Here is a 16321-nt window from a genome sequence, read left to right as displayed (position 1 = left end):
CCCCCACACACACACACCCCCACACACACAGCTTTCATGTACACAGCCTACAGTAACATTGAACCTGTTGGGCATTTGAAGGAATGATGCTCCTCCATTTCTACTTTCTGGATCCCCATACCAGTCTCTCTCATGACCACATCTTCCTGTCCCTCACCAAATGTGAAGCCTCCAGCCCAATGGTTCTGAGTGCTTCCTTGTTTGAAGAGATTGAACAATATTTACCCAATCCTAATATACTGGTATGTTTAGTCTCCTTCTCATCATCTCTAAGCCAAAGTTCCTGAAGTTGCAAACTCTTACCACAGATGCCATGATTCACACAAGTATCCACAGCACCCATATTCTGCAATTGCAACCCCTATCACTCTTAACTCCAATGAGCTGGCCTAACCTATTCAATGTTTCCACATTTGGCATCCCCTTCACGCCAGATATTGACCTAGTGAACCTCCTCTGAACTGTTTCCACTGCAAGTGCGTCTCTCTTTATATAAAGAAACTGAAGCCATACACAGTATACCAGGTGTTGTTTCACCAAGGTTTCCACGATTGCCCATATCCCTCAGTAATGCGGTACTCTGCATTCTGTCTCCATTCAGATAATATTCTGCCACAATGGAAAACCTCTTGCTTTCCCAAATTTCACTTCATCTGCCAACTTTTTGCCCATTTGTTTAGCCTATGTGTATCCCTTGATTTTTTTTTTGTATCCTCCCCAGAACACAATTTCCTACCTATCTTTGTACTGTTAGCAAATTTACCTCCAAATGAGGCGAGACACATGGTCCTTGAATTAGGCCAACACTTTAAAGGCTTACTAGTACTTGTGAGCTTGATTTTATTAATTTGTACATAAGGACTTCACTTTATGCATAATTCTTTTACTTGTTTACAGTTCCCTTTATCGCTCCTCCTTTTCCAATTTAACAAGGGATTTATTAAATAGGTAAAAAGGAATATATAAATGGGTAGTTGGAATGGGAGAGAAATTGAATGTGGTTTGAATTTCAATTGAAGAGGTGAAAATGATTAGAATGACCTCTCCTTGTGCTGTCAAATTTATGGCATTGAAGCATTAAGAATGAAAAACTGACAGAGGAACAGTAAAAAAAGTAAACCAGATCTCTTTAGGAGTCTGTGTGAGAGGCTGCCTGGTGATACAATAAGACTTCACTGAGTTGCTTTCCATTTGCTGCGTCAATTACTGCATTGGCTTCTGCTTGGAATAAGGCACCCAATGGTATGTAGAGTCTATCCACCAAAATCAGTGGCACTACTGGGTGGCAAGAAGAGGTATAAGAGATAAAGATAAGCACGTAAACTGGTTGGAACTCTTCAGCTGTGTCGTGCTTGCAGGTCATCTGGTTGAAGTAACAGGATATCCTGGTGCAGGCAGGCATAGGTTGTGATATTGATAACTTTGGCTTCATTGGAATTCACCTGCATGACAGTTGGTTTTATGATGATATTGTGAAACTTGCAATCTGCTGCCTATTCAGGCAGAAAGGAATTAGTGAATGATCATCTTAATGGGACAGGCTCCTGCTGAATCATGGTCCATGACAATTGCAGTATTCTTTTGGGGTTTGCACTGAATTCATCGCAGTGCTGAGTAGCCTATGATTATGTTATTTTTTCATTACTCGTTCTGTTATTATGGAAGAAATAGCAGGGTCGCATGGTGGTTCAGTGGTTAACACTGCTGCCTCACAGCGCCAGGGACCTGGGTTCGATTCCACCCTCAAGTGACTGTCTGTGTGGAGTTTGCACACTCTCCCTGTGTCTGCGTGGGTTTCCTTCAGGTGCTGAGGTTTCTTGAGGTTCAAAATGTGCAGGTTAGGTGGATTGGCCATGCTGAATTGCCTATGGTGTCCAGGGGTGTTACGTTAGGTGGATTAGACATTGGCAGTACAGAGTTACAGGAAAAGAGTAGGGGAGTGGGTCTGGGTGAGATGCTCTGGAGGGGCAGTGTGGACTCGACAGGCCGATTGGCCTATTTCCACAATGTAGAGATTCTCAAAAGTAAAAGTAACACAATCAAACAGAGTCAGCATCATTTTCTGAAAGGGGAAATGTGTTTGACAAATTTGCTAGCTCTCCTTAAGGATATAACAAGCAAAATAATAAATAGGAGCTAGTAGATGTAGTCTATATGGATTTCTGAAAACATTCATTCATATGCCCCATAAAAGGTTATTGCACAAGTTAGGAACTCATTGTATTAGGGGTAGTGTATCAACATTGACTTAGGATTGGTTAACACACAACACAGAGAGCTGGGATTAATGAGTCTTTTTTCAAGTTGGTAAAATATAACCAGTGAAGTGCCATAAAGATCAGTCTTAGGGCCTCAATTATTTACTATTTATATTAATGACTTGGAGGAGGGTGCAGAATGTAATGTATCCAAATTTGCTGATGGTACAAAAATAGATGGGAGGACATGCTGTAATGACATAAGGAATCTGTGAGGGATATAGATAGTTTGAGTGAGTGGGCAAGTGGAATACTGAGTTTAATGTAAGAAAGTGAGAGGTCATGGTAGGAAGTATCAAAAGGTAGACTGTCCAAGCAGAGACAACAGCAGCAACAGAATGAAGGGGAGCGACCCTCGGGGTGAACAGCAGCAGCAGGATAAATATCTGAGGAGCAAAGTCAGTCAGAGCGAACCTGAGGGTGAATGTAGGGGCAGAGCTCTGCAAGTGTCACCACGACTCAGTGACCTAGGCTTGGCTGCTGAGGAACCAGGTTTGCAGACTGAATAGTTTCTGGACAGAGACCCATACTTTTTGGAGTTGTGGTCTGCCAGGAACAGACAATGGAGGTTCCTGGATTATTCTTTATAGTTGATTTAGTCAATAAGGTTCAAAATGGCAGGAGATCTCGGCCCTATAGAATGCTCCTCCTGCGATATGTGGGAAATCAGGGACACTTCCAATCTCTATGGTGACTACATATGCAGGAAGTGCAGCTCCTGATTTGCCGCATGGAGTGCCCAGAGCTGCGGATGGACTTACTATGGAGCGTCCATGAGGCTGAGAATGATGGGGATAGCATAGTTAGGGGGCTGATCAGACCACCAGTAAGGACTACATAGACAAGAGTTGGATGACCACCAGGAAGATAAGTAAGTGTGGTCAGGAAGTACAGGAGTCCACTGTGGCTATTCCCTCCTCAAACAGGTATGCTGTTTGGATAACCTGGGAGGGGTAGCCTCAGGGAAAACAGCAACAGCCAGATCAGTAGCACCCCGACTTGCTGTGTACAGCAGGGAGGGTCAAAGTGTAGGCGAGCAGCAGTGATAAAGGGCTGTATAGTCAGGGCCACAGTCTTTGTGGCCGCAAGCCAGGATGGTCTGTTGCCTCCCTAGTGCCAGGGTCAATGCTGTCTCTGAGCGCACAGAGTATTCTGAAAGGGGAGAGTCAGCAGTCAGAGGTTGTGGTCCACATTGGTATTAAGGAGATAGGTAGAAAGAGAGATGAGGTCCCGCAAATGGACTTAGGTAGGAAGTTGAAAGGCCAGACCTATTGGGTTGTAATCTCTGAATTATGCCCTGTTCCACGTGCCAGTGAGGTTAGAAAGAAGAAGATAGTACAGTTGAATATGTGGATAAAGAGCTGGTGTAGGAAGGAGGGCTTCAGGTCCGTGGATCATTGGGATGTCTTCTGGGGCAGTTGGGACCTGTGCAAGCCGGATGTGTAGCATCTGAACTGGAGGTAACCAGTGTCCTGGCAGGAACGTTTGCTAGTACCACTCATGAAGGTTTAAACTAGTGTGGCAGGGGGCGGGAACCAGAACAGTGAGCAAGAACTGAGGAGGAGTCTGAGACTAAAGCTCGTAAGGCTAAGAGGAAGAACAGGCAGGGAGAGGTTACTGAACATGGAGGGCTGGCAGTCTGAAGTATACTTGTTTTAATGGAACAAGAATGACAGGTAAGGCAGATGAGCTATAACTATTGTGTAGCTGTTACAGAAACATGGTTGGGAGAGGAACACGACTGGCAGCTTAACAGGATTTAGCCATGAAAGAGAGGGATGTGGAGGAGTTGCAATGTCGACGATGGAGAATATCATAGCTGTACTAAAGGAGGGGTCATCCAACAAGGGTTTATTGGTAGAGCTCAGGAATGGGAAGGGAGCAGTCATTTTGATGGGGTTATATACAGATCTTGCAACAGCAATAGGAGATAGATATGAGGACAGATTATGGAAAAATGTTAAAACAATAGGGTTGCTGTGGTGGGTGATTTTAACTTGCCCTATATTGACTAGGACTCCGTTAGTGCCAGGAGCTTGGATCGGGAGAATTTGTTAGATGTGTCCAGGATGGTTGATTGAAACAATATGTAAATAATCCAACTAGGGAAGGGACTACTACACCTAATACTGGGGAAGGAACCTGGCCAGTGATCGAAGTTTCAGTGGGGGAGCATTTCAGGAGCAGTAACCATAATTCTGTAAGTTTTAAGTTAATTATGGACAAGGATGAGAGTAGTCCTCCAGTCAGAGTACTAAATTTGTGGGTGTTGGGGGGGTAAATCTAGATCTGGCATGTGGCAATCTTTTAAAGACCAGTGGATAAGAGTTCAGTCCCAGCATGCTCCTGTGAAAATGGATAAGGATGGCAAGATTCAGGAGCCTTGGATGACAAGTGAAATTAAGAGGTTACTCAAAACGAGGAAAGAGACCTATGTAAGGTTTAGGAAACTGAATACGGAAAGAGACCTCAAAGAATGCAGAGATAGCAGGAAAGAACGCAAGCAAGGAATTAGAAGAGCTAAAAGAGACCATGACATATCTTTGGCAAATCCCAAGGCATTTCATACATAAGGAGCAAGAGGGTAGCTAGGGAAAAGATGACCCACTCAAGGGCAAAGGACGGAATTTATGCATAGAGCTGGAGGAACTGGGTGAGGCCCTTAGCGAATACTTTGCATTTGTATTCACAAAGGAGAAGGACATGGTGAGTCTGGGGATGAGTATGTTGATATTCATATCAATATAAAAAACAGGAGATATTGGGTGTTTTAAAAAGCATGAAGGAGGACAAGGACCCAGCATCTGATGAGATCTATCCCAGAATGCTGAGGGAAGCCGGTAAGAAAATTGTTGGGCCATGAATGAAATCTTTGTATCCTCTTTAGTCACAGGAGAATAGCCAGTGTCCTTCCTTTTTTTAGGAAGGGCAACAGGGGTAATCCAGGAAATTACAGCCACTGAGCCTTACGTCAATGCTAGAGAAATTATTGGAGAAGATTCTTAGAGACAGGATTTACCCACATTAGAAAAATATGGACTTATTAGCAATAAGTTGCATGGCTTTGTGCAGGGAAGGTTGTGAAACTTGATTGACTTTTTTGAGGAAGTGACAAAGAGGGTTGATGAGGGCAGGGAAGTAGATGTTGCCTACATGGACTTTAGCGAGATCTATGACAAGCTCTCTGATGGCAGGCTGATACAAACGGTACAGTCACATGGGATCTGTGGTGCACTAGTAAGATGGATACAGAACTGGCTTAGTCATAGAAAACAGAGGGTAGCGGTGGAAGGCTGTTTTTCTGACTGGAGATCTGTGACCAGTGGTGTTCTGAAGGGGTCAGTGCAGGGACCCCTGTTGTTTGTAAATGATGTATGTAAATGATTTGGAGAGAATGTAGGTGGTCTGTTTAGTAAGTTTGCAGATGACAAAATCTGAGGGAGCTGCACATTGTGAGGAAGATTGCCAGAGGATATAACAGGATATAGATAGGTTGGAGACTCGGCTGGAGAAATGGCAGATGGAGTTTAATCCAGACAAATGTGAGACGATGTGTTTTGGAAGATCTAATGGAAGAGGGAAGTACACAGTAAATGACAGATCCCCTAGTAGCATCAGCATACAGAAGGATCTAAGTGTACAGGTCCACAGCTCCCCAAAAGTGGTAACACAAATGAAGAAAGTGGTCAAGAAGGCATACGGTATGCCTGTCTTCATCAGTCAGGTTAGAGAGTATAAAAATTGGCATGTCATGTTGTAGCTGTATAGAGCTTCAGTTCGGTCACATTTGTCATATTGTGTAAAATCCTGGTTGCCACACTACCAGAAGGATGTGGAGACTTTGGAGTGGGTACAGAAACTGTTTACCAAGGTGTTGCCTGGTTTGGAGAGTTATTAGCTATGAGGAGAGATTGGACAAACTTGATTTGTTTTCATTTGAATATCGAATGTTGAGGGGCAACCTGATAGAAATTTACAAATTTATGCGAGGCAAGGATAGAATGGATAGTTGGGGTCTTTTTCCCCAGGGTAGAAATGTCAATTACTAGGGGATATAAGTTTAAGGTAAAGGAGATCACTTTAAAGGAAATAGGACAGGCAGGTTTTGCACAGAACATGTTAAGTGCCTAGAAATGCTGCTAGAGAGGGTCACCAAGGCCAATACAATAGCAATGTTTGAGGCATCTTGACAGATATAAGAATAGGCAGGGAATAGAGGGATATGGACTGTATAGAGCAGAAGTTTTTGTTTAGTTTAGAAAGACATCATGTGTCAGTCTTGGTAGGCCGAAGGACCTGTTCCTTGCTCAACTGTTCTTTGTTCTATGTTAAATGGGGAGAGACACCCAAGAAAGTGGATCTGGGTGCCCTTGTGCATGAAACACAAAACATTAGCGTGCAGATGCAGCAAAGAATTAAGGCAAATGGAATTTTACCTTAATTGCTCGAGGGTTGGAGTTTAAAAATGGGGAAGTCCCATTGGTGAGGCTGCACCTGGAATACTCTGTAGTTTTAGTCCCTTTATTTAAGAAAGGATGTACTGAAATTGGAGGTGGTTCAAAAGAGATTCACTAGGCTCATTCCTGGGATGAAGAGATTGCCTTATCAAGAATGACTAAACAGGTTAGGTCTTTATTCATTAGAGTTTAGAAGAATGAGGGGTGATCTTGTCAAAACATCCACAGTTCTGAGGGGGCTTGACAGGGTAGATGTCGAGAAGATGTTTGTACATGCGAGGGAGTCTTGAAACTAAAGGACATGGTGACAGAATAAGGAAATACTCATTTAAAACTGAGATGAGAAGACATTTCTTCTCCCAGAATGTAGTAAATTTCTGGAAATCTCTATCCCAGAGAGTGGTGGTGGCCGATGAAAGAATTTAAAAAGTGGGTAGATCGATTTCTGCAATATTGGGGATTTGAGGATTATGAGGAATTGATGCTGGATGTAGATTAGCCATGATCTTGTTGAAGGGGGGTGGGGGAGGGGGTGCTGAAAGACTCAAGATGCTGAATGGCCCACTTATGCTCCTATTTCTTACATTCTTATGTGTGCTAAAGTGCTTCCCTGTTTCTTGACTATTGACACACTGCTTGTCAGTATACTCTCACTCACACTTTGCCTATTGACAATAGAATAGTTACAACAGAGGAGGAAGCTCGTCAGTCCACCCAATCTGTGCCATTTAACATGTTAATTTAACATGTTGCATTCTCTTAACCTTAACCCTTCTCTGTTTATCCGGCAAACATTTTCTCCTCAGGTATGTTTCCATTTTGAAAGCTGCAATTAATTCTGCCTCCAGTATACTCTCAGCAGTATATTAAAGATCTAGACCACTCACTATGTTAACGTTTCTCCTGTCATCTTTGGTCCCTTTTCCAATCACTATCCTCTGGTTCTGACCCTCCTGACAATATGAACACGTTCTTCCTACTTACTATCTAGCCCTATCATGATTCTGAACGTCTCTGTCAGATCTCTTCAAGGCCTTCTCTTTAAGCAAAGCCTATCCATCCGCATAGCTATGGCTCTTATCCCTATGACCATGCTTATTAATGTTTTCTTTACCTTCTCTCAAGCCTTTGGATCACTTTAAATGCTTAGAATTAGGCACAATATTCTAATTGCAAGAAAGAAGTGTTTTGACAAGGTTCATCATAAGTTGTTTTGTTTTGTACTCTGTGGTCCGACTTCTAAAGTCATGCATCCTGTGCACTTTATCTCTCTCAATCTACCCTGCTATTCTTCAGTGACTTGTGCACAAAAACCCCAGATGCCTCTGTTCTGCAACTCCTTTTGAAGTGTGCTGTTTAGTTTGTATTACTTTGGCTTCTCCTGCCAAAAATATGTCACTTCATACTTTCGTGCATTAAATTTCATCTGCCATGTCTCCCCATTTCATCAGTCTATGTTCTCTTGAGGTTTATCACTATCTTCCTCAGTCTGCAATACTTCCAAGTTTCTCATCTTAAAAATCTTGAAATTATGTGTAATTTATAACATAAAGTATACCATTCACTATCCTCTGATTTGAAAAACAATTGGAATCGCTACTCAGCCAGTTTTGATTCCGTGTAGCACTTGTCTCTTTTACAATATGGGCAAGCCCATAATGTGGCAACTTTACAGAATAGAGATAGCAAGAACCGCAGATGCTGGCGTCAGAGATATAACACAGTATGGAGCTGGAAGAACACAGCAGGCCAGCAGCATCAGAGGAGAAGGAACGTTGATGTTTCGGGTCAGGAAAATTTTCTGAAGGGTCCCGACCCAAAACGTCAACTTTCCTGCACCTCTGATGCTGCTTGGCCTGCTGCGTTCCTCCAGCTCCATACTGTACTATAACTTTACAGAATATGTTTTGAGAAAATGTAACAAATCAAAGACTGGAGACAGCACAAGCCAAAGTATTGGTATGGGAAATGATAAATAGATTGTGACAGGAGCAGGTAAAATCAATAACTGAATCAGCAGGGTAGGCTAGAGGTTACCAAGATAATAAAACAGAGGTTGGACAGAATATTAAAGTATGTAAAGAATAACTACAGAATTAATGAGAAGAGAAAAATTAGAAAAATAGAAAGCTAAATAGAAATATGACAACCATTTCTTTGGATATTTTAAAAATGATAAGATAATAATTGCTGATCCTATAGGAATCAAGTGTAGGGAATTATTAATGAAAATAAGGAGAAGGCAGATGAATTGAACACAGTTTGCATTGGTCTTCACCACAGAGGATGCAAAGAACATCTCAGAAGTAGATGGAAGTCAGGAAATGGGATAGAGTGAACAACTCAAGAAAATCAGTACTGCTTTCTCTAGTGAGTGTGAGGAGATTATTGGAGCGATAGGCTAACAAGTGCCCGGTTCTGATGGTCTTTTACCTAGGGTCTCAGAACAAATGGTGAATGAGATAGTGCGTCATTGGTTTTAATTTACCAGGTTTCCCTAGATGTGGGAACGGTTCAATTAGATTGGAATATCGTGAATGTAAAAGCTTTACTTGAAAAGGGTGCAGGTAGAAAGCAGGAAACCACAAAGCAGTTAGCTTAATGTGATAAGGAAGATGTTAGAATTCATGATTAAAGACTCTATAACTGTGCACTTGGAAAAGTTCAAGGTAATCCAGGCGCACAAGATGGTTTTTTTAAAGGGTGGTCGTGTTTAAGTAATTTATTGGAGTTCTTTGAAGAAGTAGCGTGCTGTGGATGAAGTGGAACGGTAGGTGTGTTATACTTGGATTTGCAGGAAGCATTTGATAAGGTGCCAAATCAACGGTTATTGCAGAAAATAAAAGCTCATGGTGCAGGGGGTAGTATTGGCATGGATAGGAAGTGGCTAGCTGCCAAAGATAGGGGAAGGTAAGCTGTGAAGAGGACTACAGAAGGTATATACATAGATTAGGTGAGCGCCCAAAGATCTGGAAAGTGGAGTATCTATTGGGAAAATGTGAAATTTTCCATTTTGGTGGAAGAAATAGAAAAGAAGTGTACAATCTAAATGGTGAGAAAGTGAAGAACTCAGATGCAGAGGTGTCCTAGTGCATGCATCACAAAAGATTAGTATGCAGTTACTATACAGTTAATATTAAGGAATGTTAATAGAACGTGAAATTTGTTGTGAGGAAGTTTGAATACAAAAGTAAGGCAGTTATGCTTTCGGTTTTAAAGGGCTTTGGTGAAACCAATCTGAAGTACCGTGTACTGTAATAGTTTTCTTATTTGAGGAAGAATGAAAATGTATTGAAGGCAGTTTTGAGAAGGTTTACTAGACTGACACCTGGAATGAGGAAGAGTTGGATAGGCTTGGCTTACATCCACTGGAATTTAGAAGAATGAGATGTGACTTGAAATATCAAAGATCCTAAGGGATCCAGACAGGTTACATGTGGAAAGTGTGTTTCCTCTTCTGGGAGATTCTCAAGCTAGGAATCATTCTTTAAAAAAAGATTGCCTATTTAAAACTGTTAAGAGCTTTTTTTTTCCCCTCAGAGGGTTGTAAATCTTTGGAACTGTCTTCCTCAAAGCAGTGAAAGCAGAGCCTTTGAAAATTTTTAAAGAGATGGAAGTATATTCTTGAGCAAGGGAGTGAAAGCTTATCGTGAGTAGAAAGAAACGAGGAATCATCGGATTAGCCAGGATCTTATTGAATGGTGGAGCAGACTCAATGGGTAGAATGGCCTACTTGTGTTCCAAATTTGTATGTTGAAATTTAGTTAAACATAATTTGTCCTTAATGAATCCTGCAGGCTTTTCAAAATTGTCCGCAAGTGATTCCTAATTTTGTCCTAGATCACTTCTGAACACACTCCCACCACACAGTCATGCACAGAGTTAAACTGCCTGGCCTGCAATCACTGGGTTTACTTTTGGTCTTTTTTGGACAAAACAACGTTTACAATTCTCCAGTCCTCTGACACCACTCCTGTGTCTAAGGAGAATGGGAAGACTAGTTAGTTTCTCAATATCCACAGATATACCCTATCTTAACCAGAAACAGAAATTGTTGGAAAAGCTCAGCAAGTTTGGCAGCATCTGCAGAGAAAAATCAGAGTTAATGTTTCGTGTCCAATGACCTTTCCTTAGAACTGTTTTTATTCTGTCCTTCCTTGATAACATCTCGTTTGAGCACAGTCAGCCTTTCTAATACCTCTTCAATTCTGACCCCATCTTGCATCTGAACTACCTCCCCTTTGACTTGACTTAGACAACATCTTCACCCTTGATATTTAGCACCTCAGCCATGCCTTCTGCCTCCATTTATGATTCCCCGTTTGGCCACTAAGCGGCTCCACCACTCGCCTTTTACTATTTATATACCTATTCTAGACACTTTGCGGCAATATGCTGTCAACCAAAACGTGACTATCGATGGACACTGCTTGGTGACTTATTCCCGCTCTGATACTAGCTATTGACGTGATGGGTATTGACCTGATGAATAGAAGTGGTGAAGACAAGTGTAAGTCCATTATAGCTAGAAATAGGGGAGTTTATAATAGGTAACGAATAAATTGCTGACCAACTAAATACATTCTTTGGTTCTTTGTTCACAAAAGATATACATAATATACCAGAAATGTTGGAGAACACAGGTTTAGCGAGAAACATGAACTGAAGGAAATCATTATTGCTGGGTGAACTTGATGGGATTGAAGGCTGATAAATCCACAGGTCCTAATAAGTACTCAGTGATGAAGATTAAGGAAGTGGACCTAGAAATTATGGATACATTTGTGGTATTCTTCCAAGATTCTTTAGACTCTGGAACAGTTCCTACAAATTAGAGGCTAGTTAATGTAACCCCTCGATTTAACAAGGGGGCAGAGAGAAAATAGGGCATTATAAACCAGTAAGCCTGATGACAGTAGTGGAGAAAATGCATTTAGTCCATTTTAAAATAATTAACAACTGAGCATTTGGAAAATGGTTGCAGGATTAGACAGTGTCAGCATGGATTTATGGAAGGGAAATTATGCTTGACAAATCTACTAGAATTCTTTGACGGTGTGACTATTAGAGTTGATCACGGGAACGAGTGAATGTAGTTAATTTGGACTTTCAGAAGACTTAGACAAAGGGCCACATAAGAGGCTAATCTGTAGAGATTAAAGCACATGGGATTGGGGTAGTATATTGGGATGGATAGAAATTGATTGTCAGACAGGGAACAAAAAATAGGAATGAAAAGGTCTTTTTCTGAATCACAGGCAGTGACAAATGGGGTGCCGCAGGGATCAGTGCGAGGATCCCAGCTATTCACAATATACGTTAATGATTTAGATGAGGGAATTAAATGCAATATGTCGGCCTCCAGATGAGACAAAGCAGGGTGGAAAGATGAGCTGTGAGAAGGTTGCAGAAATGCTTCAGTGAATTCGGACAAGCTGAGTTGTAGGTAAATACATGGCAGATGAAGTATACTCTGGGTAAATGTGAGGTTATCCTCTTTGATAGCAAAAACAGCAAGGCAGATTTCTGAAGAAGGGTCTAGGCTCGAAATGTCAGCCTTCCTGCTCCTCTGATGCTGCTTGGCCTGCTGTGTTCATCCAGCTCTACACCTTGTTATCTTTAAGGCAGATTATTATTTGAACAACTGTAAATCGAGAGAGAGCATGTGTAGCCAGACCTGGATGTCCTTTGTAAACATGCAGTAAAGAAGGCAAGAGGTATGTTGGCCTTCATAGCGAAAGGATTCGAGTACAGGAGCAGAGATGTCTTGCTGCAGTTAAACTTTGGTGAGAGTACACTGCTGGAGTATTGTATGCAGTTTTGGTCGCTTTATCTGAGGAAGGATGTTGTTGCTAACTAGGGAGTGCAGCAAAGATTTACCAGACTGTTTCCTGGGATTGTGAGAATGACTTATGAGGAGAGGAATATAGTCACTGGAGTTCGGAAGAATGAAGGGGGAAATCACAGAAACCGCTAGAATTCTAACAGGACTAGACAGGGTAGGTGCAGGAAGGGTGTTCGCAAACGTGAGGGGAGTCCAGAACCAGGGATCACAGTCTAAGGATATGAGCGAACTATTTAGGATTGAGATGAGAAATTTCTTGATTAATATGTGGTGAGCCTGTAGAATTCTCTACCACAGAAAGCAGTCAAGGCCAAAACATTACTGATTGAGAAGGAGTTAGATACAGCACTTGAGAATAGAGGGGATCAAAGAATATGGGGTAAAAGCAGGAACAGGCTTTTGAGTTGGATGATCAGCCATGATCATAATGAATGGCAGAGCAGGCTTGAAGGGCCAATGGCTAGTTTCTGCAGTTTAAGCTAACTAAGGTAACAAGTAAGACAATTTTATTGTTTCTCTGGAGAGTTCCAAATGATGATGTGTGAATATATTATAAATCTGCCAGCTTTAGGAATTTCTCTGAACTGGTCTGAAAGCTTTGGTGAACAAAGTATGATAACCATTCATAATTTATGTGGTACTGAAGGAGATTGGGATCCTGCAAAGATAGTTTGTGCAATTTAGTGTTAAACATTGCAGAGTGAATTGGTGCTGTATGTTAGTTAGGGGAGATAAATGCCTTGAAGCAGGAATGGTCTGTCACATAAAGGGGGGGGAATTGATGTATGAGGGAACTGTTCAGATTCCTAGGGGATTGGGTCCGGTTCTGGGGCAGAAGCTAGCTCTGTGGTTGAAGTGGAGCAGGAGACACAGTGCAGGTTTTAGATTCATGGGTGACTGGAACTTGTGCTGGGGCAGAAATACAGGAGTAGGCCATTCCACTCTCACAAATACTGAACAACTCCACCTTGCCATTCATTCATTACAGATCTATATCTTAACTCCATTTCTAAAGCTGTGTGCCAACTGTAAGGCTCATCAGGTATGATGAAATACTCGCCACTTCTCTGGCTGAGTCCAACCATGTCAATACTCGAGGTTTGGTGCTACCCTGGACAGGAACTTGCTAAATTAGTGATACTGTGGCTGCAGTTGGTATAGTGTACAGAATGTAGCGTAGTATCTCTCTGTTTCTGCTTAAATAGCACCTCCTTTCCGACACCTCTAGCACTAGATGAAGAGTGTCTGAGAATAGAATGGCAGCATAAATGGAAGGAAGCTGCCAAATCTTAAGTACATCACGAGCAGGCAGTAAGAGATCCAATGGGTCAGAGGGGAGATTTATGTCTAGATGCAGAGGGCAAGACCTGGATACTTGATGAGTACTTTCTACCGGTGTTTGTTTTTTAAGGAAGAAGATGCTATTAGTAGAAGTGGAGATGGTAGAGCTAATAGATGGTAAATTGATAGGCAGGATGTACTGCAAAGGCTGGATATGTTTGACATGGCTTTGCTGAGAGTGGGTAAGTCAGCTGGTCTGGGTGGCTTGCATCCCAGGTTTCTAAAGGAAGTGGGAGTGGTGATAGTGGAAGGGCTTGCCATAATTTTCCAATCTTCCTCAGATATGGGGGAAATGCCAAGGGAATGGGAAGGCGACAAATGTGGCATTCTTGTTCAAGAAAGGATGTGACAACATTCCTAACAGCTAAAGGCCAGCTGGTTTAACATCGGTGATGGCTTAAGGTTTCATTTAAAAAAAAACACTTGGATTGGTTTGTGTTAATGAACCAGAGTCATCGTGGACTGTGAAAGGCAGATCGTACTCGAATAACTATTTTTTTTTTGATTAAGTAACAAAGGTGTTGACGGGAAAGCTACAAGTGAGGCTTCCTTTTAAGTGTAAATCATGTCTTTCAATAAATTTGTCAAAAATGCCCTGTCTGGAAGCCAAGCACAAGGAGTGCTCACATTGTTTATATGGCTGGTTCTGTTTCTGCTCAATGATAACCCACAAGCTTTTGATGTAGTTGTGCAGAGCCCTTCATGGTCATGGAATCCTAGGAAATCTGTGGTACATGAAGAGATCATCGAGTCCATTGTATCTGCGCCGTCCTGATCTCAATGTCCTAAAGCACTTTTTAAAAGTTGTTCATCCAGGGGATGTGGGATCTGCTTGCTGGCCAGCATTTATTGCCCTTGAGAAGGTGGTGTTGAGCTGCATTCTTCAACCTCCACACTCCATTTGATGCACACAGACCACCATGATGTTAAGGAGAGAGTTACAGGATTTTGCTTCCATGATAGTGAAGGAACAGCAATTTGGTTCCAAGTCAGGATGGTGAGTAGCTTGAAGAGGAACCTGCAGATGATGGTGTTCCATGTATGTGCTGCTCTTGTCCTTCTCGATGGTAGAGGCCATTGGTTTGGAAGTTGCTGTCCAAGGAGCCAATGCAGTTCTCCTTAACAGGCAATGCAGTATTTTTCTAATGTCCCCACCATTGTAACAGAGGGAAACATGACAGGCAATTTGATAACAGCGAGGGTGCTCTAATATTGTGTATCCATGATTTATGTCTAGTTGAGGGATAAATATTGACAATGATACAGTGGAGGTGCCTTGCTTTTTGAATTGTGCCAAGGAATCCTTTGTGCCCATGTGAGAGGGCAAGCAGACCTTGGTTTAAAGTCTGCTCTGTGAGACTGCACTTGTGATAGTGCAGCGCTCCCTCAGTACTATGCTGAAGTGTAAGCTGTGTACAAGTCTTTGGAGCGGGCATTACAGAAAGACCATTTGGTTTGCCGTAACTATATACTCTCTTTGAAAGTGCTGTTCAATTTAATCCCATACTTCACCCTTTTCCCCAGATCCCTGCAATTTACTTCTTTGTAAGTCAATGTCCAGTTACCTTTTGAAAGTTGCTTTGGAATCTGAATTTTTCTTTCAGACAGTGTGTTCTAGATCTTCATGCTCTTCAAGCAGATCTGTCAGATCCAGGATGCATTTTTATAATACCAGTATGTAGTTAAACAGTGACACAGTCTGAGAATGATGAAACCAATCTCCATTCAGTGAACTAATGACACTAATCCTGCATGTACCACCACATGCATTCTGTCCTTAGAGAGGCAGTACCCTTAAAATGAGAGGCTCAATTATCAACTAACAAGCTCCTTAAAGTTATATGAAATGTCTGAATGAACAGAACAGTTTTCAAAGTGAAAGGCTTTTTCCAAATTTGACTGTTTTCCTCAAGAAATTATAATGCTTCATTCTTTAGTAAGTGGTTGGAATTAATCCTAATAGTAGTGTGAACATAACCTCTGTTTCCTCTGACTTATTTCTGCCGTATTTTTCAGTTTGAACTGACTGCTGTCAAGTTCTTCACAATGGGAAAAGAGAGGAAGTGTATTTTGTGTCACATCACTTACAACTCAAAAACGGTAAGTTCCATTCATTTTGTTTTATTCACACGTGGTACGTGGGCATCTCTGGCTGACCTCACTTAGTTGTCCTTGAGCGTGATAGTGTGCTGCCTCCTTGAATTGCTGCAGTCAAGTGCTGTGAGTTGACCCTTGGGGAGAGAATTCCAGGATTTTGACCCAGTGACACTGAAGGAACGGTGATGTATTTCCAAGTCAGGAGTGATTGGCTTGGAGGGGAACTTGCAGGTTCAGGTGTTCCCATGCATCTGCTGCCCTTGTCATTCCTAGATGAAAGTGGTTGTGGGTTTGGAAGGTGCTGTCTAAGGATCTTGAGTGGA

The 16321-nt window shown here is 41.9% G+C and overlaps 1 protein-coding gene across 1 annotated transcript in view; it reads left to right on the top strand.

Moving 5' to 3' along the window:
* The window catches only part of znf106a (zinc finger protein 106a), a 75355-nt gene that overhangs the window by 5505 nt on the left and 53529 nt on the right, over positions 1-16321 (top strand). Inside the window, exon 2 of the mRNA XM_048599762.1 lies at positions 15918-16001. Coding sequence (XP_048455719.1) covers positions 15948-16001 — 54 coding nt within the window. The 5' untranslated portion in view covers positions 15918-15947. The remainder of the gene's footprint in view (positions 1-15917; positions 16002-16321) is intronic.

This window comes from Rhincodon typus, chromosome 8 (assembly GCF_021869965.1).
Source record: "Rhincodon typus isolate 14 chromosome 8, sRhiTyp1.1, whole genome shotgun sequence".
Taxonomy (NCBI): domain Eukaryota; kingdom Metazoa; phylum Chordata; class Chondrichthyes; order Orectolobiformes; family Rhincodontidae; genus Rhincodon; species Rhincodon typus.
This window is presented reverse-complemented; position numbering and strand designations above follow the sequence as displayed.